At 35.3% G+C, this 25,957-nt stretch overlaps 1 protein-coding gene across 1 annotated transcript; it reads right to left on the bottom strand.

Annotated features, from left to right (window-relative positions):
- On the bottom strand, window positions 1-25,831 carry LOC149796475 (zinc finger C4H2 domain-containing protein-like). Its single transcript, XM_089961180.1, has 5 exons — window positions 25,737-25,831; window positions 16,605-16,776; window positions 10,601-10,773; window positions 9,352-9,532; window positions 1-924 (listed from the first exon to the last, which is right to left on the bottom strand). Exons 1-5 carry the CDS (start codon window positions 25,793-25,795, stop codon window positions 811-813), a joined length of 699 nt encoding a protein of 232 aa, XP_089817306.1. The 5' UTR covers window positions 25,796-25,831; the 3' UTR covers window positions 1-810.
- Window positions 25,832-25,957: the final 126 nt, after the last annotated feature.

Genomic DNA, 25,957 nt, shown 5'->3' with positions numbered 1-25,957 from the left:
CTTTTTGTATTGATTTATTTATATTCACAACTTAAGGACTTGTGAATAGTACTAATTTTATCCATTTACTGAACAAGTATCCAATAGTCACCTTGAAATCAGCTAGTTGCCAAAATGTGTGACAAACTAACATTTGCAATGAATTATATCTTTTTATCCATTTCGTTGTTTGCCACAGAATAAGTATGCATCATTCTCCTATAATTATCCAGTAAACAACAGATCATAAACAATGATTGTGGATGCTATATTTTCAATGCATCAATCATGCTTTGAATGAAATCCTCCTAGTGGTTAATCATTAGAGATGAGTGAATTTTATTCCCAAACACACTTGTCAAAGAAATTGCCCTAGCTATATTAATAACAACACCTACTCACATTAAAATCAGTGACATGCATTAAAACAATCTTGGACATGCTGAATGTTTAGAGTTGGCAAGTTTGCAAACTGCCCGTGGTGAGTTTAGGACCTACAATTTCTGGATATGTAGAAATATTATGATTAAAATGCAACAGATAAATTAAAATATAAATATTCCTTATTTGCAAAAAATTTTGAACTAGTAAATATTCATATTATCATGATTTTGTCAGAAAATGCAAGACTGACCATGAAACAAGCTAAAAGATGCAAATGACATGACTGATGAAAAAAACTTAAGCAAGTTATATGATAGAAGAATGTGATACATATAAACAAGTGTTTATAATGTTCTATTTTTCTGTAGCATTCACAAAAAAAATTAAAGTTATACACAACATGAATAATACTGTATATTTTTTATATTCAGTAATGTAGATTATTTATTATTCATCAAGTTTTCTTTTTGGCTTCTTGGGATTTCTGGAACGACTTTTGGCTTTGCATAGTGGACATATTGGGGCATTTCTGTGAATCTGCTGGTGGCATGACAGACAAGCCTGGAAAGGAAAATACAAATTTATCTCACTTTCAAACATCATATATCTATTACTGCATGATACATAATGTTCCAGCAGATCACGTCACTTAAAATCTCAAATGTAGAACAAATAATACAGACCCTGATCTGATTAAGCATTAAGTGATGGTAAATCTGTGTAAATTCTGATAATAGTTAGATAGGGCTAAGTGCATGTTATTTGCAAGTAAATCAATAAGGAATTATTTACACACTTATATCATGTACGGATACAAATGTTGCCTTCATTCATTTTAGACTAATATCTAGGGTCTCAAAATGACATAACTGCATCCAAGAGAACAGCAGAATATAAACTAGTTCATCAGGGTTCATGCTAGCCTCTCCTCCCCACTTCCCAAGCAATCTGCTGTCAATTTTAGAATAAGTTGGAAACATTTCTCACCACAAACAAAACAATGCATGTATATGTATTAGGGGTGTTTCATAATTATTTACCTAAGCATTGCATACCTTTCTGGGACTTAAGTTACTCTTATCCATATATAAAAATTCCATCATCCCATTAGACGAAAAGTTCTTAAGTTCAGAACTAAAAGTATAATAGGTCCAGTCTGCTCCCTACAGGCTCTTATACTATCATTATCCTCCTTTTCTAGGACACAAAATACTTGTGGGACAACAGAAACAGGTGGGAGGAGAGAATCTTGCAATAAGAATAGGTAAGTGTTAAATCATTAACATTAGCTCCCCCCCCCCAACTGCATTTTAATATCAGCAGAGAAGAATCTGTTTCAAAAGACCATCCTTTCTGCCAAATTTCTTTTTGTCTCAAAAGACAAGTGGTATCCCATTATAGTTATAACTCTATATAATTAATCAATCTGTACTTGACAGCATTATCTCCCAAGACAGTTGCTCTCTTGTAGCAAGAACCTTTCAAGACAGGTTTTACTGTAATACTTTACCTGTTGCTATTGCATCTCTTGATTTGCCCATGCTTAGGGAGGCTGATGGCCATTCAAAATTGATACTCACCATTACTGTAGTAATGTCCACTCCTGTTAAGCTGCATCTGTTTGGGCCTATTTCTGTGATGTGACCAAAGGAAAATATGATTTGCTTTTTTGCATTAAAGAATAAAGGTAGAAGGAGTAGTGTGTGACCACCAAAATGTGGTTTTTGTGTGTGTGTGTTTGGATTTCTGACATAGCTTTAACAATTTTTCAATCATGTCGCTACGATATCTGCAATCTGGCAGTTTATGGTGATGTCTAGCACTGGGGTATCATACAAGACATGTAGCATCATGTCCCACCCAGTCACACTAGGCTGACCAGTCCTAATACTGACCTTGTAATGCTGAACACCTAGCAAGGCAGCTGTTAGTGCCATTTTTATAAGTCTTTTGTGTGTCTCGGCTGGAGTTTGAACCAATGACCTCCCGCATCTGAGGTGAATGCTCTAACCACTAGTCCACCAGAGCAGTTCATGGTTTTTGTAACATCCTCCAATCATGAATGAGTGAGATATGCCCATGAGATAGAAATGGCTTGAACCTCATGGGCTTTAATCTTCATGAATGAAAGATCCCTCTCAGTAAGGGACTGATGAGCTCTCTTGATCATCTGGACAACCATCTAGAATCAGTGTATGTTGATATATCAGCAGAGCCTTTTAAGGGAATGATCAGGTGATTCCTACCATTCTTTCTCCATTTAGTAGAGACAAAAACAGAGTCATAAAGTCTTAACTAGGCATAACAGTCTCTCTTTTTAAAAACCTGGTTGGCAAAGGAGAGGAACCAACTCACAATTGTTGCTGAACTTTAAACAACCTTCTGTTGATAGAGCATGAAGCTTGTCCCATTGTCTTGCTGATGCTAAGGAAAGCTGGAAAAACATTTCAAGGGTAAGGTTCATGAAAGAAGCTGCACCCAAAGGTTCATAGTTTTTGTTGTTGTTCAAGACCACAACATGCAAATGATATTTCATCTAGGTATTAAAGAATGAAAAACCAGTCTTTGCAGATCAAAATACCTGACAAAATCATAAAATTGAAAACTGAAACCCAAAGTCAGGATTTCTGCAAATAAGGCTGTGATAAAACCCTTAACAGTTGAAGCTGAGCTATTACACTGAATAGGAATATAAGAAAATCAGCCACTGCACTCGCACAGGAAAAGCTAGGATTAACATGTTTCTTAATGCACCAATCGCAACAGATTCTCTACTTGGCATCACGGACCTTGGACATGGAGCATTTTCTGGCCTGAACAATGCATTTGGCAAAGAACAAGGTTTGTTAAGGAATGAATTTGGCCCCCACTCAGATTCCTATGAAACGTAAACAGATAAAAGAGGTCCCTCTCTCTTTGCAAAGTATCTATTTAGTTCTTACCAAGGATCTCCTGTAATAAAGAAAATCAACTATTAAAAAGACAACACTTTCAGTTATGTACAGTATAGCTAACATGCCCTTATGAAGCTGACTGCTGAAATTCTGCATTTGCACACAGTATGCCTAATAGCCAATGATAGCACAGCATGTACATGTATGTGGAAAGATGTCTTTTTGTTTTAAAAAATTATTTAAATGATGCACATATTTATGTTAAGTACGGTTGGTTACCTCTGATACCTATTATATTAAAAAAGTTATGCTTTATATTATGTTTAACAATGACTAGGAGTATAAAAATCTTCACTTAACTGCCGTAGAATAACATTTTGTATATTTCTTCACATAACTAAACACCCAAAAGCTGCACAGATCTTTTGTGCAGTAGTAATAGTTGTATGTTACTTGATTGAAAAATTTGTTTCTTATATTGATCAATGATCACAAAATTACATACTTCTTTTAACGATTTTTATAATAGGGAGAAAGTACATTAGCTGCAAGGCATATGGCACAAGATGAATTTGTTTTCTTTGTAGTTCGTTTTTTTTTAAGTACAGATCAAGGATATTTCATTGACACCTTCATTGTGAAAACAGTGAGTGGACAGACATTAGTTTCTTATTTTATATGAATCTGATATCCAGAATGAAGGGAAGGAAAACAAAAATTGGTTTTTCTGAATATGTTCCAAAATCACATTACATTACTAGAATAATAGAAGGGATGTACCACTACTTTGGGTATCCTTCTGGGGATGAATAGCTGGATTCCCAGATTCTACAGTTAAGAAGATGATGAGAAACGTAGTCTGGCTGTCTTCATCAATTTAGTTGGGTCTGGTGGCCATATATGCTTCTGCCACCAGCCTGACCAGATCCAATGGGTTTGCCTCTGCCACGCTAAATCTCATAGATAGAAACTTGAGACAGTTGACTCTGCATGCCAGCCAACAGCTTCCAATTCATCTTGGATTGAAATGTTTGAATGTGAGGCTTGCAGAGATTTCGTGAATTTCATAGGCTGTAATCTTCATTAGGCACCTCTGGTCTTGTGAGGCCTCAAAGTACCCTGAGCTTATAACACATATCAGCCACAAAGCGAGGGCTTGTGGGGTGATATCGTCTTTCCCAGTTTTCACTTGGAGGAAGAGGCACTTGTGTGTGCCATGACTTGTCTCTGTGTTTTAAGTAGTGCTTGAGAGCATGAACAAGATCTTACAAGGCTGCTGCTCTTTATCTGGTTATGGAAGACAGGGAGCGAATGACAACTTTGGTTACTGAAGGACAGTAGCCTGTCTTTGGCTACAAAGCCTGGTTGTGTTAAAAGGACCACCAAACCATACAATCTGAACAGAAGATTGTTTGGGTTGGTGGAAATGGCATGTAGCTTGCTTACCCTGCATACGGAGGCTAAAGCTATCAGGAAACATGTATTGTATGATAGAAACCTTATGTGAAGTATGGGCCAGAGGCTTGAATTGAGCTATGTTAAAATCCATGACAAGTTCCATTTTGGAAACAGTGTGAGGGATTTTGGTCAAGTTGGCTAAAGTAGGGATTTTGGTTGATGGAGATCAAACTTAGCTAAAAGATCTGAAAGGTCGTTATGATGCTCAGTGTCATCTGTAAGCAGAGCATAAAAGGATGGCCAAATGGGATCAGGTCCGCTGCTGCATTAAATAAACAGAGGAGTTGCAAGAACTCTCTTGCTGAAATCCAAGTCCTGTTAGATATGGACTCGATGAGTTCAACAAGTCTGGTTACGAACTCAATAGCTAGATAGACAAAGGTCTGGGATGGACAAAGGTCACACTTTTCCCAGTTCACTAAAAAGCCTAGATAATCTAAAAGAGAAAGATCATTCCTGCCTTGAAGTAGCATAGAACTTACCATGTGTTTCTGGAGGATGTTGTCCAGGTACACTGCCATCATTGTAATGTCAACTGGAACAGGGAGACGATGCAATCCTTAATCTGGGCTGGTGTTGAGGCCAAAGAGAAGAATGGTAAATTGATAAATGGTGTCGCAGTAAGGGAGATAAAAAGGGACACGAGTGCATTTGGTCGGGTTGAGACTGATGGTATTCTTCCCCCTAATGACAAAGAGGTGGACTGACCTCGCCGTCTCCATCTTGAACTTGCATCTCCATCTTGAACGCTGAGGCAAGTCAAGTCTATGATGGGTCTCAGCTTGCCATTTGCTTTCCAAATTAGAAACAGCTGTGAATAAAATGCAGAGGACTGTGCCTTTTGCACAACCTCCACTGCCTGTTTTGAGATGAACGATGGCATCCATATCCTGATCTGTTGGGACTTCCATGAAGAGGGGAGAGGAGAGGGGATGGGGACTGATGAATAAAACCTGAAGCCACTCCAAAATGACCTGGATTACCCACCCATTTTCAGGAAAGAGGGTGATCAAGTGAGCCTGTAAACACAGGAGTTGGCCACACACAGGCAGAATGCCTGCAGATGGAGGGAAGGGTACATCAATGCTTTCAGTCTGGAGGCTTGAAGGCGGAGAAAAGTCTTTCTTCCCATCTCTGTATGATTATCTCCTGTGTTCTCTTGGCATGGGGTTGAGATCAGTATTGGTGTATATCTGACTGAGGAAATCCTGTGTCTTGGGGCCAATGAGCATCCCCTCGCACTGGTGGGAGAAGAGAGGGTCCAAACATTTGTGCGGGGGGAGCGGGGAGTTAGAGGGACAGTTCCTGAGCTGCCTGCCGCCGAATTCCTTTGATCTGTTCTCCAGAAAGCAACAGAGACCCAAATAGGGTTGTCTGTAAAGCAGTATGGTTTTGTTTAAGTGACACTGACCGCAGACATGCATCCCGTCAGATTAAGGTCAGAAGCCATCAAGTCATTGGCAATCCTGGCCATAGCCTACCAGTTGTGGTTATTGCTGGATTGTTTGGCGAACTGGATGATTGCCAATGAGGCCAAATCTAACATACAGGATGTTGCCATGATGTTCAAAACCAAATTCTTATTCACTTTTGAAGTACCATGGAGCCGACATGTGGACAGCTGCCAAATTCTTGTTGAGAGCTGGAAGATCCATATTGAAGGTGTTAGAGTGTGTCTAATACCAGCAAGAGGAGAAAGTCACTGAAATCTGGCTTAATGAGACGCATGCCTTAGAGTTGCACAGTTTGCCAATCTGACCAGAAAACAGGTTGTTAATCTCTATAATCTTTGTCGATTGGAGAAGGAGCTGGAAAGATGGTGTCTCTTCATCCTCCACAAAATCAAATGATGCCTTGACTTTGTAATCCTGGGTAGTGGAGGGCATTCCGAAATGGCCAACACCTGATAGATTTCCTTGATTGCAGCTTGAAAGCTGAATTCAGTCCATTCCATAGATGGATCTGAGTAAGATGGGTTTGCTGGTATCAGACCTGCGAATTCTGATGAAACTGTCTCAGTAAGGCAGTTGATTTTTTTCTCCACAAGTGTGACCAGTTTTCAGGAAGAAAAAACAAACAAAAGATCATAAACTGCTATTGTAACACTGGAAAATATATTTAAAAGTTCGGTATTTGAAACATGACACGACAGTTAACATTATGTTCAACTGAAAAGTTGGTAAAGTACATGTAGACCTTATTTACCGTTAGTACAGTTGCACAAAATTCAGTTCCAAACCCTATGCAGCTCAATGGCTTGTTGATATCTCTTAATTCTTGAATTTTTTCCATTTCACATGACAATGGCAATCATATCTCCTGTCAGAGGACATATTCAAATTGGCACATGATATCCAATAAATGTCCCTTCCTGTTTTTGTTCCCAAAAAAACTGAATATTCCTTGTCATTCTTCATGACTGATTCCACTAATTCTAATAAGAACCACAGATCAAAATCAAACACAGATGGACCAATTATCTGGAAACCAATTATTTCTAAATCAAACACAGACGATCCAATTATCTTGATTTTTCAGAGACAATCATTTTTCCGTTGTTTTTGCTTTTATACCATAAGTCAGTATTTTAAGGGTCATTTTTTGTAAGACTTGCGGCAAATTTATATGGGTTGGCAGGTCTGTTATCTCACTGCACTCACTGTGCAACAGTTCCTCATCCGTGGCATCTTTGACTCCGACATAATGGCACTGCCACCTGGTGTGAATGGTGTGTGATCGGCCTTGGTGCTGGTGTTATGTTAGGAACCAACAATAAGACATACATCAATCACTGAAGGCAATGTTGGGACATGTTTGGGGGGTGGGTACTTATGCCCACTGTGTTGTCTAAAATTGGGGAAAACTCCCCAATGAGTATGTATCACCAACAATGAATTGTAGGCTGTCTTCCTTGATTTATTCCATTTTTCCTTCCCTTCAATGTCAATGCTTTGAAAGTGCATCTCAAGCATTTAGTAATCAATTATATGGAAATTACACAAGAGAAACAAAGGCATAAATTAGTGAATTAGTAACTAGCTAAAACAAGACAAAATGACCATGTATTACATATCATAGATTGTTATAACTTAGTATAAATAAAACAAGAGTCATGGTAGACTTCCATGCTCTGAAGTTGCATATATAGCAATTAAAAGACATTCAGCTGAAAAGACACAAAAACAAAAAAATTAAAGTGTAAACTAGTAATGTATTTGAAATTATCATGATGCTAAAACACTGTTGCAACTAAAAAAGACATGATAGTGTTTTATCAAAAACTTATGGGCCTGTTATGAACTAATGCACTATGCTTAGGTAATCATTAAACCACAATTCTATCAAAAAAAGCATGAAATACGAATAAGCTAAGCATAAATACCAACAGCACTTAGAATTTCACTAATAAGTGCTCTGTAACGGATGTAGCAAATGAACAAAGACAAAGGCACGCTAACTCATAATGAATTTGAATAAGGTCAATGATACTGTGGTGGGACAGAAGTCTTAAAAGACGAAGTCCCAAAAAGTGACAAAATCACTCAAAATTGACAGTTATTGTAAAATAATGTGTACGACCTGCAGTACATTGATAAATCCACATAGTAAATCCAAAATGAATGTTGGATGGGTTTTTAGGAACACAAAAATGGCTGGATTGTCATTGGACGTGTGCTCTTTACAGCAGTGAAACTAAAAACTGGCGACATATGAAGGTGAAAAGGGGGAGGTAATGGGCCAGAGTTACTGCCCTTTGTCTATTTGAAATAGACAGGATAAGATGATTTTTATCTTTTAGTAGGGCTGGATTTGTGAGTTAGCAGGCTAATATTCCTAACATAATGTAATTGGGGAATGTATTCAAAGGAGAAATGCAGACACACACAATGGTAATGTGACACAAGTCATGTGAATCAAATTAAAATACAGTGGTGAAATATATAGAACACCAAATTGATGTTCAATGAACTATCTAATTAAGGGAATTATGAATTTCTATTAAATGAAGTAGGGCCAAGGTAGTGTTAAAACTTAACACACAGGACTTACATGTAACCAAATGTATTGTGAGAAGAAAAAAAAATGGTGTACCCTAACCATTAAAGGAAGAGATACAGCTGGGTAACCTACAAAGTCCCTTAACAAACCAATTTCAGAAAGGAAGGAGAGGTTACCAGCATGTTAAAAAGTATATTGAGAAAATTCATGTTAGAATGCAATATCTGTTGAAGAAGACCGCAATGAGGTGAAGTGCTAGCAACATTAGAAATATTCTCTGGTCAAAGATTCGACAAACATTCATTAGCATGACATCCTTGAAAAAGATGACTGTTTTGCACATGGGCATGTGAGGTGCATAAGTAAACCATATCTTAATGACAATTATCCATTCTGCTGGAGGATGGGTTCATATTTTGAAAGGACAAGGTTTATCAACCAGAAAAAGTAAAAGCTATGCAATAGTGAAGGTTAACTAATTGCTGCTATTAAAATGGAACTAGAAACATAAACTTCACATATTCACCAGAGCATGAGAAACTGGTCACTGTGATCTACTTTTGCCAACAGGAAGTCATTTTACAAACAGCAGTGCTTGTTAAATGCGAGCATAAACCTTAAGTTTATATTAACAAACCTTCATGGGAGGTGGTTGTTGCCTGAAGGCTGCCTGGCGTTGTTGATCAGCTGGAGAGGTTTTGGCTCTGGGGATAGGTACCTGCTGGGGAGTGGCTGTGGCAGCTGTCACAGTAATAGTTTGGGGAAGTGGGGTCTCAGTTGGCTCTGAGCTCCACTCAGGGACTGGTCTCTCAAAATATCTGCTCAAAGAAAATGAACATTAAGAGACTTTCAAAATACAAGGAAAACTATTATTAAAAATAAACTCAACACAAATGCTGCCGTATAAGATGAAGGCAGTATTACATGTGTAAATTTGTACTAACCATATTCAATACAGTTTAAAATAATTACTATCAAGGTAGTATAAATTTACAAACTAATTGTTTTCTTTGATTTCATAAAAAGTTCTAAAAGGAATTTTTGTTTTAGCAAAAATGACAATGATGCAATACTTAGAGCAAACTATTAAATGTGGTCAGTCCTTTGTTTAACCAAATGCTGATTCTAGATGGAAACCTGCTAAAATTAATATTGATTTGCGTGCAGCAATTTATCAAGTTGCTGGGTTCAATACAGTCAATATCAGCACAAGCAATTGCCAAAATTGATAATGGCGATCATATTTTTCCGATGGCAAATAAATGAAATAAAGATAAAATATTTTCTTGATTGAAAGCCTATGGGTTGTGCTTATATCTGAAAATTTTTGCTCTGATGTCACTGTACAAATTTTCATGGTTGTATAAATGATCGTGGGAATATTTGAAAATGAATAAATTAGCAACAAAGCAAACTTTTATTAGTATGGAAAGAAAACTTTTGGTCAAAGAGGGGAATTATGAGAGAAAATAGAAGTTTAAAATGGTAGAAAATTCCAAAGTCTCTTCTGGTACACTTGATAACTGAATATGTATTCTGGGTAAAAAGTTGGCAATGTCTTGAAAATTTCAAACACCATATTCCAGCTCAGCCAATCTGAGCAAATCAATCCATATATAACCGACTCAAACTTTCTTATATTTTAAGTATTATAATCAACATGCCACATACTTCCACCAAATGCTTTCTAATTATAGGCTTCTACTAAGATGTGGTAGCTCAGTTATTAGAGTGTAGGGCTAGTAATCAAGAGTTGCAGGTTTAATACTCAGTGTGTCTTTGGTAAAGGTTAAATCCCAAGACCCATTTCATCAGCATGAAAGGGCCAATAATACATTAAAAGTGCCACTAAAACCAAGAAAAACAAAATAAAAAAAACTGCTCACTCTTCAGTCAACCTTTCATCTTCCTTATCTAAATCAGGCAGGACTTCAAGTCCCAGTTTTGATCTCATCTTGTCAACTTCCTCTTTCATAGGTTTAAAATCCTCATACAACCTCTTCAAACTTTCCAAAGATCTGTTCCGCTCCTCCTCAGCTTGTTTAATGGTAGTCTCCATCTGAGAATTTGAAACATACATCTTGGTGTTCAAAAATACACTTACTTTTAAGTATATGCTTAATTTCCACAAGATGTCTCTTCTTTCCAAAGTTCAGTTCTGGCCCAATTCGAACCAGACTTCAAATGTTATAACAGAAAAACCAATTGTCATTAGTAAAGCAGAAGGATACTTGTGAATAGAAAATCAGTTTATGGAAAATTGTGTGACATAAATAAACTAAAAAGGTTAATGGCAGAAATTTAGAATGACAGTCCCTAAAAGGAATTGAAGCTCTACTGGCAGAAAAGAATTCATGGAATCAAATATTAGTGCAAACCCCACTATCCCTCTAGACAAGATGCAATTTAATTTTCAAAATGGATGCCAATTCAGACTGGCACAATTTTCTTTTAAGACTAATTAGTCATTATAAGAAGCCTTCTAGTGATAACCTTATGTCAATATGACCATCTGTTTAGGAGTGGTAATGATAGAAGTTTCAAGCAATACTGGACATCTTAGGGGCACCCTTGTCACTTAGGAATGTGTCTGTAAAGTTTGGTTGCAATTCTCCAAGTAGCTTGGTGTATAACTAGTGGAGCTTAAAACTGACATTCTGAAAGCAAAAATAAGTTGCTATGTAATCAGAAATGAGACAATTTGTGTAAGTTATTTCCTAAATGCATTTATGTTTTTTTAGAATAAAAATGTGCTAACAGTTACCTGACAAATTCTGCAGAATATCCTGTCTGTGATCTGATACAGAAAACTGTTCTAATAATGAAGATTGTTCTTGTATTCATATTCAACATTTAGCAGTTGTTGTAGATTGACTCATTTTCAACAAAGTGACCCATACATTTTCATTCACTTGTCATAATCCACAATAATTTTAAATACCAGTGTAAAGTATTTTTAACTCGAGACTTCCATGGCTCACCATGATAAAACTTTATGCCTCTTATCAAATGACACCCCTTCCCCACAATGACCCAATATATGTTAATTATATTGCATATCCTCTTATGTGCAATGTTTGATTATAAAAAAAAATCAAGCAGGCTGTTAAGGACAAGAAATGGTTATGGAATAGTGGGACCAACTGATGAGTAGACAGATGAAGGGTATGATTCCCAAACTAAAGTGTGTGGATGTACAGATGAAGGGTATAATCTCCAAGCTAAAGTGTGGGGATGGACAGATGGTGGGTGTGATCCTAAAGCTAAAGTGGGGGGATGGACAGATGAAGGGTATGATCCCCAAGCTAAAGTGTGGGGATGATAAACATATAAATTACTATCAACATAGAAGCTTTTAATAAAGTGCTGTGAAAACAGAAGTTTATGGGCAAAAGCACATTGAGCCTAAATACATTGATATAAGGACAGTGAGAATTTAGAAACTACCTGGAATCATTTAATTTGCTACATTCATGACAATCAGGCTTCCAAGAAGGACGTTCATGCCAGACTACACTAACTAGGATGGTGGATGATTGGTTCTGACCTTTCAAAGGCTTTTGACCTTGTAAATCACAAAATCTTGCTGAAAAAGCTCAGCATAGATAAAGTTAACCACGAAAGCTTAACTTGGTTTCGATCCTATCTTGATGGCAAACACGTTTCTATTTTAAATAAACTTTCAGACAAGAAACTGATAAAGTCAGGTGTTCTGCGAGGATCAGTTCTTGGACCAGTACTCTTTCTGTTGTACATCAATGATTTACCATATCACATTGAGCTATCCACCAACATGTTTGCAGATGATACAACATTATAAAATATTTGATCAACAGGCCATGAGATTAGCACTAAATTAAATAAAGATTTGGAAAAAATAAATAAACACAATGGTATGAGGATGCAGCCAAATCAAAAACCATGATCATAGGTAGTCGAGCAAGAGTAAAAGTTAAGAAAAATTATTTCAAAGTACTGATAAAAGGAATGGATATACAAGACTCTGAAAATGAAAAACAACTTGGCACCATGATAGACCATATCTTGTGCTGGAAAATATAAGATGATAAGGTCATTAAAAAGTTAACTCATTGCTTTATCTATTGAAATGAATAAAATATTATCTCCCTCAAGAACAGAGAAAGATATTGTACAATGCATTTAACATGCCACACATAGAATATTGTTGTTCTGTCTGGGGTAATAGTGGTATAGAAAATCAGAAAAGATTACTGAAATTTCAAAAAAGAGCAGCTAGTGTTATTCTTCATGCTGATTTAAATACACCATCAACAAATCTTATTAAACCCTAAAGTGGCTTCCATTTCAGCAGAGAACTCAATTTCAGAAGGGTTTACTAGTCTATAAATCCTTACATGGTTTGGCTCTTGATTATCTTAAATGTAATTTTAAATTTGTTAAAATTGTCCATATGTATGAACTAAGATCCATCTCAAACAGGTTATGTTTACCTAAACCAAATCCAGAGTTTTATAAGATGAGTTTTGCTTTTTCTGGAGCCAAACTATGGAATTCCATTCCAACTTATATAAAGTCAGCTGACACATGCCAAGCTTTTAAAAAGCTTCTTAGTCAACATCTACATAAACAATCAGTTGTATCATTTTGTTTAATTCAGTAATACTACTTCTTACAACATTATTATGATGCTGCCATTTGCAACAAAATATGTTTGGTAACATCTAGCATTTCTGTACTTGCATGTGCATGTAAATTATTTGAACACTCTTCCTTCTGCACCATGAAAGAAGTTATGGTAATTCAAGGATTAACTTGCAGTTATTTTGATAATGATCAATTTGCAATAAATTAATTAAAAAATTTCATTCTTATTGATCTGAAATAACTTATTTCTGATTCAGGCAAATTTACATTGGAATCATGGCTTATTTTCAGCTTCCCATTAAAAGACTCCTTAAATGTGCACGCAAAACTGTATGACTTATTATGACACTTAAGATTCATTACTTAAAATCCTACTTGTCTATGTGGCCACACTTAAACTGCTACAGAGAAAACTGCTGGTAAATTCTTACAGTTGGTGATTACATAACTTTCAAGAGTAACCACTTTAAATAAAGTCATTATTATTATTATTATTATATAATTTTTCCACATAATTTTAAGGGACAAAGTAAAATTATGATTTATGACTACATAATTAAGTTGTATACTTGGTTCAAATAAGTATCAGAGTAATTTTTAAACAAAAGATGCTATGCAGTGCAATGTAAGCCATGTTTATTTATCATGGAATTTTTCTTTTTATATATCAATAATACAGGTTCATTTCTTCCTATGGTTCTGAGCTATCTATTAAACTTTTGCTTATTTCAATAGTTGTGAAAATGAATTTTATATCAATTATGTTTATTGCTTTGTGGTGACAAATGACTTTAAAGAAATCTGAAGATGAGACTTCTGATCCCATAATACCAACATTAACAAGCATTGTCTCACTTATCCTTGTGATTCCACAACACCAACAACTTCAAGACGAGTCTGTCAGCAAAAGTCATATGAGCGTAATAATCCAGTAACACCAACAACATCAAGACTGGCATGTTAGTAAAAGTCAACAAAGCCATACAACCCAGTAAGAACAATATTAAGATGGGCATGTCAGCAACAACCTGATTACCAACCTATCAGCAAATATCAACTGAGCCTTTTACCTTTTAACATTAAGACCAACCTACATGTATTAACAAAAGCCAACTGAGCCTTATAAACAAGTAACACCAATAACCTCAATATTTTGATAATGATCAATTTGCAATAAATTAATTAAAAATTTACATTCTTATTGATCTGAAATAATTTATTTCTGATTCAGGCAAATTTACATTGGAATCATGCATTTTTCATATTTGGACATTCAGGTTGGGGTGTGGGGTCATGGCAATTGCAAATCAAAATTTGGAATTTGCCCCCACCATACCTAGCAACATATGGTAGTCACATACCAGTAGGCCTAGCAAATTAAAACTTATGTTATATCGACTCATAGCTACATCAAACTATTAGAAAATGATTTTTTTTTAGAAATGGCAAGTGTTATAAATGTTATGTCTTTAATCCGCTGACAGACTAGACAAAACTACGGCAGAGATGAAACCTGACCCTGTACTCGCCATTTGCATTACTAGTCACATGACTTCACAAATCTCAAACAATGACAATGGAAGTCCAATAGTCACGTGATATCAACAACAAACTCCTGTTTAATGTTGTTGTACATAAATTCAATCATATTAAGTGAAAGTCAGATACTTTTTAAAAAAAAACAAGCAATCTAGCCAGTCTGATTTATGAAGCAGACAGCACATGTCAATGTGGTAGTCACGTGATACTACAAAGCTCTAGAAGTTGTTCTCGGAATATATAAATATGGAAAATTTTGTGTCCTTTCGTTTTTGTATTTTTATTAAAACCAGCATATAACTTTCATTTTTTTCCTACAACATTTGAAAATGTGGGTTGTTCTCTCTCGCTCTCTCTCTCTCTCTCTATATATATAGTCACTTCTCCCCAAAATTCAAATCTAGACCCCTGTTATCCCTAATTCGGGAAGCAATGGTAGGGACTGTCCTCAGCATGAATTTGGTCAAACACAAAGCAGATCAAATACCAGCCCTCTTTTATACAGATTCATTCATCAAATTTCATTTCCAATGTTAGAGCTTTTCTCAGTATCTTAACAATTGTATTACTGTCACTATTACATTGCTTAGAACTCAAATTCAATCACCATTACAGAAAAATGAATTAACTGAGAATGAGTGAACATCAGTGATAATGTGGAGCTCAAGTGCACACACTATATTTGACTCAATGGTTGCATGGGAATAAAAAGCTGATGAATCAAACAGGTTTATCTAACTCTTCCTGTGTGATTTTGATGCTCGTTTTTGTTACTCCTTTAGTTTCACTGCCTTTAATTCTCACTGAAAAAACACAATTCAAGTAACTTATGTTAGCCATTTTCAAATTCTATTCCGAGGGGTTTTAAACATTTAATTTCATTTTTTGTAGTCTTCATTAAAAAAAATTAAACTATGAAAAATTCATTTGAAATTGTGTTAATGCAAAATTCACATAAGTTGAAATTACATAAATTGGGGAATACCTGTACATGTATATACAAAATCTGAATGGATTCCTAACAGAAATGTTCTGACAATGATAATTGTTTGAGTGTTTGCTATCAGGATGATTTTATTTATATGCATTACTTAAATGAGATTGCCTGCACAATTCAAGTAAATTCACTGGACCTGAAAATATAGCTAATGAAATAAAAGGACAAAACACAGCAAAAATAGCACATGCCATGGCAGTCCAATGGTTTTTAGTACAAGATGCAGATAAGCTAATTTACAATTTTTCCAAGGTGACTGTATAATCTAGCTTGATTAATAAAATACAATGACAGATTAATTTATACTTTTTCCAGATTGATTATAGAAGCTAAGTCATTTCCTTCACAGGTTAATGAAACAAAATGAAAGAAAAATTACAGATTTAAAAAAAATTGTACCAATATATTTCATCTTATGCTCATCTTTCTTTCTGTTTCCGCTGAAGTAGCTCACACTCTAATAAGAGTCAATTTGCATGAAACAATGTCAACACAATCTGAACAGTACATTATGTGATGGCAGATCTGGGTTTCTGTTCTCTGCATCTGGACTAAACTTATATTCAAGCATGTACGGTAAGGGCTCCTTAAAGAACATTCTCTGAACAGATCTAGAAAACTCTGACAGGTTTCTAAATTAAAAAATTAAGTTGCAAACCATAAAGAAATATGAAATTTGCTAAATATCTGATGATTTTCATCCAATGACTATGTATTTATGTCATTACCAAATTGATGTCAGCATGAATAAGTCTCAGTTCCTCCACATGAGCCATTTTCTCTTGAAGCAGCAATTCCATTTCCTGCTTGTATTCTGCAAGACGCTTTTCCTCAGTTTCTGCTGCATCATATTCTTGTTTTAGCTTGGATTTAACCCTCTCAAGCTGAAGAGACTTTGTTCTAAAATAAAAATAAAAATCAAATTCAAGTATCAGCTAACAGTGCATATTGAAAGGTTCAAAATTAAAAAAAAAAGTAAAAGTTTTTGAAGAAAGAAATGGCTGAAATTATGCCAAACTATTATTGGCAATAACATAACATTCAAGAATCCTGCATGCTTTCTTGGAACTGTTTCATATAAAATGCAAAAATGACCATACTTATATACATGGTCAATTTTGTTATATTTTTTTCTGTTTTATTAAATGACAAAGATTTACCTTATATTTAAATATTTCAGTGAAAAATTTCATTCTGAATAGTTGACCATTTCGTTCATACTTTCCTAACATGGTATAATAAGTACATGCTATGGTAAAAAGTTTTTGTATTGCCTTTGCCATGACAAAAATGTCTGCCGATAAAAAGTTCAGTAAATGAACATGTGAACAGTGGCCCTAATTTGAACAGCTAATACTTACTGCAGGGCCACAAACTTGAGGCAAAAATGGCATTAATTAAGCTGGACATTTACCAGTATATTGTGCTTTCTATTATTTGAATTTTATTACATATTTAAATTGTATTTAGTCAAATATTTCTTAATCAGTAATTACAGTAGCTGTCGACCAAAGGTATTGACCTAGTTAATGTCATCAGGATCTCAAAACAAGCATGTTTAAGTTGCGAGAAAAAGGCATGCAGTCAGGACAGTCTAGCCTTAAATATCAGTGTTAATTCTTAAATAGGTCATATGAGAAAGGAGAGAAGTATCCTACCTTGTATTATTATATAGCACATGTATAACAAGTAGACTGTAAGCAACTATACCAGCCCCTGTGATAAATAAACAAATGCGTACATGACACGAGCCTTGAACTTTGTTTTTCTATGTCTAGATCTGATACAAGACAAAATCTTAGTTACAAACAAAAAATCTGTTACCAAAACTTATTTTAAAAAATGTGGTAAACAACAGGTAGACCCACCATTTCATGGGGAATTTCCAATGTTCTAGACTCAGATTGATGGAAACATGTTGTTTACAAAACCAAAATCAATGATTCAGGTCAGGTAAGAATTGAATTTAATTCTGGACAATGTCTAGTCCAAAATACAATTATCCAAAGTATATAATGAATAACAAAAATAATAATATCACGTGACTATTGGACCTCTGATGTCACTGACATGTAGGTTGCGAGATTTGTGCAGCCATTTGACAATGCAAATGGTGAGTTCCAAGACTGATTTCATCAACATTGTAGTTTCATCTCATCTGTCAGCAGATTAAAGATACAATGAATGCTATAACTTCTGAGAGAATAATTCATATTCCTATCAATTTCATTCAGGTGTACCTCAATGAAAGGTCATTCAAGTATGCTAAGCTGGCAAGTAACTGTCTACCCTATTCCAACACTAAATGGTATCAGTGAATTTCAACTTTTTGATAGGCAATAAACTCTGACCCTACACCATAACATAAATGTCCAAATATCAAAACTTGAGTATGAATGGTCAGAGGAAACTCAGATTATCGACAAACCAGCAGTGTCTCCACCATGCTTCAACACGGGATGGGAAGAGCTTCAAGTCGGAAAACAACAAGCAAAAGCTGTTACGATGCAGCAGCACCATACCTCCATCAGACAGGACTTTACACTTGAAGACATTTACGCAGATTTCTCATCCCCTTCACCAGAGTCAACACATACAAGGACCCCTTCTTACCATCAGGAATCTGCCAGTGGAACTCCATATCATCTAAGCTAATCAACACCAATTCCATCAATGCTTTCAGAGCAGAGGTCATCCTACAATGTAAGATGTATCACATGCTATTTTTTTTGGTCCTATATCTTACTGCCTAAATAATGACCTTGTGCAGAATGTTCCCAAGTCAAATGATGAGAACGTGAGCTTACAATTTCAGGAATATCTTAAAATTTCAGGAATATCTTACTCTTGGTAGCCCATATCAAGTCTTCCACAAATTTAAATCTAATTAATTATACTTACTTTGCTGTCTTTATCCTTATGGAATCAAAATCTGACTAGCAAATGGGTGCTTTTTTATATTCCATTTAGCGAGTTGGAATGTGATGGAAGCTGGTAATTCCAAAATCGGATTACGTTTAACAAAATGAATAAAACTATACTAATATTGAAGAAAGTGTTTAGTGTCATTTCGTTCAAGATATTTCTCATAGCTTTACCAATTTCGTCATTCCTGGCTTCCATTATATTCCAACCAACTTGAAAACACATCGATTTGCTTGTGTGAGAATTTTAATTTATTCAAAAAAAGACGACTGAGTAATTCAAGTCCACCAAAATCAATATGACTCTATATTGTGAAAAAGTGTTATTATGTGCTGCCAAGTGAGAGATATTCTTGAACATTTGGTCATTATATAGGTAGTAAGATGTAACACCAAAATATAAATAGCATCTGATATGTCTTACATTACAGGACTAGAGCAGGGTCTGACACGGGGATTGCTTAAGTGATAGTGGTATTTTGGTAAATTGGTGCCTGTCATATTACTTAAGGCTATGGTATGACTTTTTCAGCTATTACTGTTTAGTAATTAAAGATATGGATATATTTGTGAACTATGTGTAGCAGGCTTGTGTTGTTCTTTAAATTTATGTGAGGCACGTTCACCTCCCATAGTTACTGTACAGTATGCAGATAGTGAAATACCAATAGTCAGCTAGAAAAAAGTGCTAACCCCCCATAGCAGTAAACACATGAGTTCAGGGCAAGTAGAATATCTAAGAAATGGATTGAATTTCATCTATTTTCAATTGCATCAGCCTGTTTATTACACAATGCTTTGCATAGTTATCACCCAGGAAAAAAGCTAGTGTTTGCACTGTGAGCATAAAGTGGTGTCAAAAATGACCTTCGGGCATGAAAAATGCAGGTATAAATATGGGGTTGGGGTGCATAAAATTGTTTTGCTATGAACTGCCTTTGACTTCTCTCGTCAAATGAATAATATTCTTATGCTTTGTTTTAATATAGCTATCCAAAAATATAAACCATATTGACCTATCTTGCATATTATCGTTTATGATATTTTTAATTTTAGGCCGGTGAATGTGGCATTCAATTTGTATACAAAAAAATGTCCCTTGCACCCATAGCTCCAGACAAGGGATGCTTTTAATTGGTTTTTAGCTGATCTTGGACCTCCCATGACATGTACATAATCCTACACGTAAGAGCTCAATGCTGATATTTATGTCTTGGGCGTCTGGGTCTTACTGCCTAACTAACGGTGCTGTGTGGCGTGTTTTGATGTCCACTAACATGGTAATGAAAGTTAAATTTTCAGGAATATCTCACACAATTGGCAACCAATAATGACGCTTTTCTACAAAGTCATAATGTTTTAGTCAGACTTTACTTACTCTGATGTCTTTTCTGTATTAAATTCATATTCTCACAAAAGTTTCATTGGCCTACATTTCAGTTGGCTGGAAAGCGATGAAAGCCAGGAATGCCGAAATTAGATTAAGTTGAATTATTATTCTTTAATGCCATGAATAAAAATATATTATGCCTACTGGAACTGTAAGCAATGTTTTGTTTCTTTCAAGAAACATATCCCCCATATGAACCTACTTCAGCATACCTCAACTACAGCCGCATTTCAACAAATTCAAATGTATGTCAATGGAACATGAAAATGTGTCCATTTGCTAGTGTCAGATTTTGATTCCATCAGGACAAAAATAGGACAGTAAGTATATTAATTATATATCAATTTGTGGAAGAGTGTCGATATGGGCTGCCAAGTGTGTGAGATAGTCCTGAAACTGACTACTCGTTCCAATGTCAACCGACATTGGAACATGCTATACAAGGTCGTTAAGGTAGATTAGGTTTTAGCTAATTGTGTTACCCTCTTTAAATAAGGTCATTATTATTATTATTATTATTATTATTGTTATTTGGGTAGTAAGACGTAGCACTAAAAAAATAAAACGTGATATGTTTTACAATGTAGGTAGCATGGACCAACAAGGATTGCAACTTTTTCTGCCATAAAAAAAACAGCCCCACTTTCATGTCCACACTGTATGGCCTTTCAGGGGTGTTCCATTACACCATTTCTTATGTTTATTTTCATTTATTGTTTAAAATTAACATCCAATATAAACTCTTGATACATTAAGTAAGTAGTGCAGTCACACTAAGTTGCAAAAACATGCTGGAATTTAGGATTTTGATTGTTTTGAAAATTTCACAAACTTGAATTCCATGGTAGTAGCTTCTGCGCTGGTCTAATAATATCCAAGTTTTGAAGCGCAATCAATAAACAATATAGACCTTCAAGGATTTTAAGTGGAATGGCCATAAAGTGTTTGAACTTCATTTCATTTCAAATGAGGTGTTGTTTATGTGCAAACCATCTAAGACAGTTTTTGTTTTGGACACTGACTTTATAAGTTTCTGCATCAAAATCTTCTGAATGACATTTGATTGGTTGATTATTCCATGGTGAAGGAAAGATTAAACAGTATAAATTCTTTTCAGTAGGGCATGTAAATAATTACTCATTTTCCTGCTGATTTTTTAGAGAGGACTGATACAGAAAAGGCCCGAGTTAAAATGGCCAGTAACAGGTCAGAAAGGCTTTTACGGAGAGAAAAAAACTTATAGAAGATTCCGAAATAATAATAATAATAATAATAATAATAATTATTACTATTACAATTTAAAAATTTTCATTCCTGTTTTTAAATAAGTCTCTAATAACATTTTTTTTACTTTTTTTTGGATACCTGCAGTTTATACTGAGAATATTTTCAAAGCCATATTAGCAATATGTGATCAATGTCATTGGCCCTACATTTCTCCAATGCTTATCCTGTTTTCTTTCTTAAATTAATGATAACTTTTCTGCAAATCTGTGTCTATTCACTTATCACTTACATTTTTATATCTATTGCTAAATCATTAAGTATCAAAAAATGAAGCACTGGTCGGCAAGGATTAATGCCAGGACTCAAGTGAACTATTGATAGCAAACAGCAGACCTGTTCAGATTATACAGATTGCAGTACCAGCATCAGGAAAGAGTCAGCATCCACATTTTAGCTTTTACACTTCCTTTACCTGTTTTCTGTCTCAGAAATATTTATTATGTCAGGAAACTTTGATAATCACAAATGATACACAAACACAAGTCTCTGCAATCACACCTCTTTCCCATGCCTCCAGTCACAACAGAGCTTGATGTGTCATATGATTTTAACAGTTTTTGTAGTGATTACAGAGACACTCCTGACTAAAATACCACTGGTGATTACAGGTAAACTTCATATATTAAAGTCATTTTTATACCAATATCAACTGTGCCATCTTTGTTTTAAATAGTTGTTTCTTAATAGGTAATCTGATTATAATAAGCAGTGAAAACATGACACTTTTTCCAACTGAATCTGTTCTCTGTAGTTTGATAAAATAATGCAACTGATTTTTATAACCAGTCAACATGATAACCATTGTCTGCTGTGTGTGTGTGTGTGAGAGAGAGAGAGAGAGAGAGAGAGTGAGAGTGAGTTGTATGAAATACTTGGTACATGTCATTTACTTATTTGGTATCAGTAACTACAAAAGGCAAAATAAGCTATGAATCACAAGTGAAAAATTATGTTTGAATCTTTTGTATGAGGATTCCACTCTTTTCTTTTTTTCTCCTGTTTAACCAACAATGCTCTTGATAGCCTTATCTTAATTTGCCCCTTTTGTTTATGGTTCTATAAGACTTTTCTTAGAAAAATCCCTTTGTATCCTTGACTTCAACATCCTTTTGTTTCAGATTTTTCATCTCTTAGGTGGCGCTATACAGTTTCGCATTTTGCATAGGGTTAGGAATTTAAAGAAAAAGAATGTCCCCGGCTTTCCTCACTGGTTATACTGGCTATTTAAAAAAGACCTTGTATATCTTAGGTATAATGCAAAGAACCTTTAATTCCCTTTATTTTGGTGTATGATTGATGGGTGTACTATGGGTTATAGAGTATACAGCTTGGCCTTACTTCAAATGTGCACCTTTCAAAAAAGTGCTAGCTCTACTTGGTCATTTTCACTTCCTGAACTTCAGAGGTAAATTGTATAAAAAAAGAGCCGATAACTTTTTTTACATTTTATATATTTGGTAATTCATTCATTGCACTTTCAGAAGCTGGTATTGTCTAGTCTGGCAAAATTCATTTTCCCTATTTTAATAGCTGCTATGTATAGTGTACTTTAGACTAATTCAGACTGATTTTTTAACACAAGGGAGCAGTCATTTTAGTTAGCAGTGTGCTTAAATCATGTAAAATTTCCAAAAGTACAATATCCAAAAGAAATATCATCCACATTACATTAATGTAGCATAGAGGTATGCAAACATTCTCTCCACTGTGCATGTTTTAAATGCGAACTACTTCACCTTACATACGTCACTCTCTCAAAAGTACTTATTATCTGGTGAGCGCCACCTTACCAGGATCCATTTTCTTGTCTACTGTGTCTTCAGTATCAATTAAATCTTTTAGATTTTCTCTACTTCTGAAAAGTGGCTTGTGTGTGTGATTTGGATTTTTAATGTAGCTTTTAACAATTTTTCAGTCATATTGCTATGTCTGCAGTGTGGCAGTTTATAGTGATGTCAGGCACTGGGGCATCATGCCGAAGACATGTAGCATGATGTCCCACCCAGTCACATTATCGTGACACCTGGCTGACCAGTCCTAACATTAACCTCTTAATGCTGAGCACCAAGCAAGGCAGCTGTTAGTACCATTCTTGTAAGTCTTTGTTATGACTTGGCCAGGGATCAACCCATGACATACAGCATCCGAGGTGGATGCTCTAACCACTATGCCACTGGAGCGGTCGAAAAGTGGCTTGTACTCAACCATTGGATTTCGTATGTACATTGTGCATAGTCCATTCTTCTTTCCATATTTCCATGATTAAAAATTAAATATTTCATTATTCAACTTCTGCTTGTTCTGGTTCTTTCTTCTTGCATTTTGCTAAATGACATTCTTTTTGACACTCATTTTCTTGTTTTAAAATATCCTCTGTATTTGGACTTAAAACCCATTAGTAAAACAATATTGTGGGCGATTTGTTTTTGCGTCTTCTTTGATTTTCAAGATTCATACTTTTGCTTAACAAATGTTGTATCCATCAAGTCCATCTGTAATGATTTTAGTTCAGTGTTTGGTTTCCTTTGAGTGTTCATAGATATTTCACAAAAAAACGAAAGGAGTTGATATTTATTATTATTTATTTTGATTAATATACATGATATTTAGTTGTTGTTGTTGTTGTTGTTGTAGGGTTTAACGCCATTTTTCAGCACACGATAGGCTATACATGGCGGCCAGTATTAATGGTGGAGGAAGAACCCGGGAAAACCCCAGAAAGAACCACCGACCCACGAGAAGCTACTGGCAAGCTTTCTCACATACCCACATTGGCTGAATCCGAGACTCGAACCCACGCAGACAGAGGTGAGATGGCTGTGATCCGTAACGGAGAGCGCTTTAGACCACTCGGCCACTCGGGGCCCCATGATATTTAGTAATGGATACATATCTGGTAATGGATACAAAAATGGGCCTTTTTGGACCAGGCCTTTTAAGTACAAGTCCGTTTTGGCCATGGACCTTTTCCATATAGGTCAAGAAAAAAATAAAGCAGCTCCCTCCCACACCTCTCTGAGCTCAACCACCTCAATGTTACCTTCCAAATTGCAGCCAGAAGCATACATCCATTCACAAGTACTGCACGAAATTCAGCATGTCTCAGATTGAATCAGTGAGTAAATGACATACTTTTGTAGCCATTATACTTGTAAGAAATGCTAGGTATACACTACCATAGATACATAGAGTTCTGTATAAAGTACTGTGTACACCTTTTAACTTCAAAATTTAGATTCAAATGGTAAATTTTGTGAGATAATAGTCACAATTTGTTTGCAGATTAATATATTCTGTGACACTAGTTTAAAACAGTATTTGCCAAGTAGGACAGTTAATTTAAGTCCTTTTATTGCCCATCATCCATCTTTCAAACATATCATAGCAATATCAAACCTTGTATCCAATAATTTTCCTATGGTATTTCTAATAAGTTCATCCTTGACTGACCTGCAATGAAAAATTAACCTAACTTGATTTTGTTTTTGACGCGAGGTGTGAACATTCTGCACTTGCAATGTTGTTTAAATTTTTTGTAAAAATGCAGGGGAATGCCCTAGAAGTGTCAAAGAAAAGCTCCTATTGATTTTTGATGTGTGGTTATATTTAAATTAAAAAGAGTATTTAGCAAGGTTGGTAACTGTCACATTTGCTGAACAGTATTTTGGACTGGGAAAAATGCCTTACTTATGTATCCCGCCGAAAATGGACAATAGTTTTATTGAATATTGCATTTCTTGTTCAATGACATGCTTATAAAATGACAACTTTTGTCGGATAGGGATACAAACATGCATTACTAAGTAGTAACACTGAATTTTGAAAAAATGGAGTTCAAATATTTTCTCATTGTTTGACTACAGACCTTGTAAATTAGATGTTCCTTCAGTAAAACGCTGTATGGAAGCAAATTCATGTGGTTATTCTCTCTATGTATATGGTTCGAGTCTCTGATTCGGCCAATGTGGGTATGTGAGAAAGCTTACCAGTAGCATCTCGTGGGCCAGTGGTTCTTTCCGGGTCCTTCCTCCACCATTAATACTGGCCACCATTTATAGCCTATCGTGTGCTGAAAGATGGCGTTAAACCCTATAACAACAACAATCTTCATGTATACTATATACATAGAGATGTACACAATTCACGACATGTGCGAGTATGTTCCAGAGGAACCCATCACATTATTGGAAGAAAAGAAGAACAACAAGAAGAATATTAGAACTATTACTGATGAAAAAAATAATTTGGTTGCTTTTCACCTTATCTCTTTCAAACTTTCCAATTTATGCAGAATTTCTAATTCTTCTTTGCTCGCCATTTTTTTCTCCGTTATGCCAAATTTTCGAGGCGCTTAACTTCAAAATTAATGTAGTAAAATAAAGCTTTTATGAATCAGAACAGTCGGTGTTTGACAGAACTGTATATTCACGTATAAAATTATGACAATAAAGATATTTTGTTGGACATGGGACAAGTCTGG

The sequence above is a fragment of the Sinohyriopsis cumingii genome, chromosome 6 (genome assembly GCF_028554795.1).
Source record: "Sinohyriopsis cumingii isolate HCF-2022 chromosome 6, ASM2855479v2, whole genome shotgun sequence".
Lineage (NCBI taxonomy): Eukaryota > Metazoa > Mollusca > Bivalvia > Unionida > Unionidae > Sinohyriopsis > Sinohyriopsis cumingii.
The sequence above is the reverse complement of the archived record's forward strand: the minus strand, read 5'-3'. Positions and strand labels throughout refer to the sequence as shown.

Excerpts from the sequence above, each read along its gene's own strand:
- LOC149796475 (XM_089961180.1), bottom strand. The coding sequence starts at position 25,795 with ATGGCGAGCAAAGAAGAATTAGAAATTCTGCATAAATTGGAAAGTTTG. Across the intron at positions 16,777-25,736 it reads GAAAGTTTGAAAGAGATAAG|AACAAAGTCTCTTCAGCTTG; the intron begins GTGAAAAGCAAC and ends TTTTTATTTTAG. Across the intron at positions 10,774-16,604 it reads TTCATGCTGACATCAATTTG|ATGGAGACTACCATTAAACA; the intron begins GTAATGACATAA and ends TCAAATTCTCAG.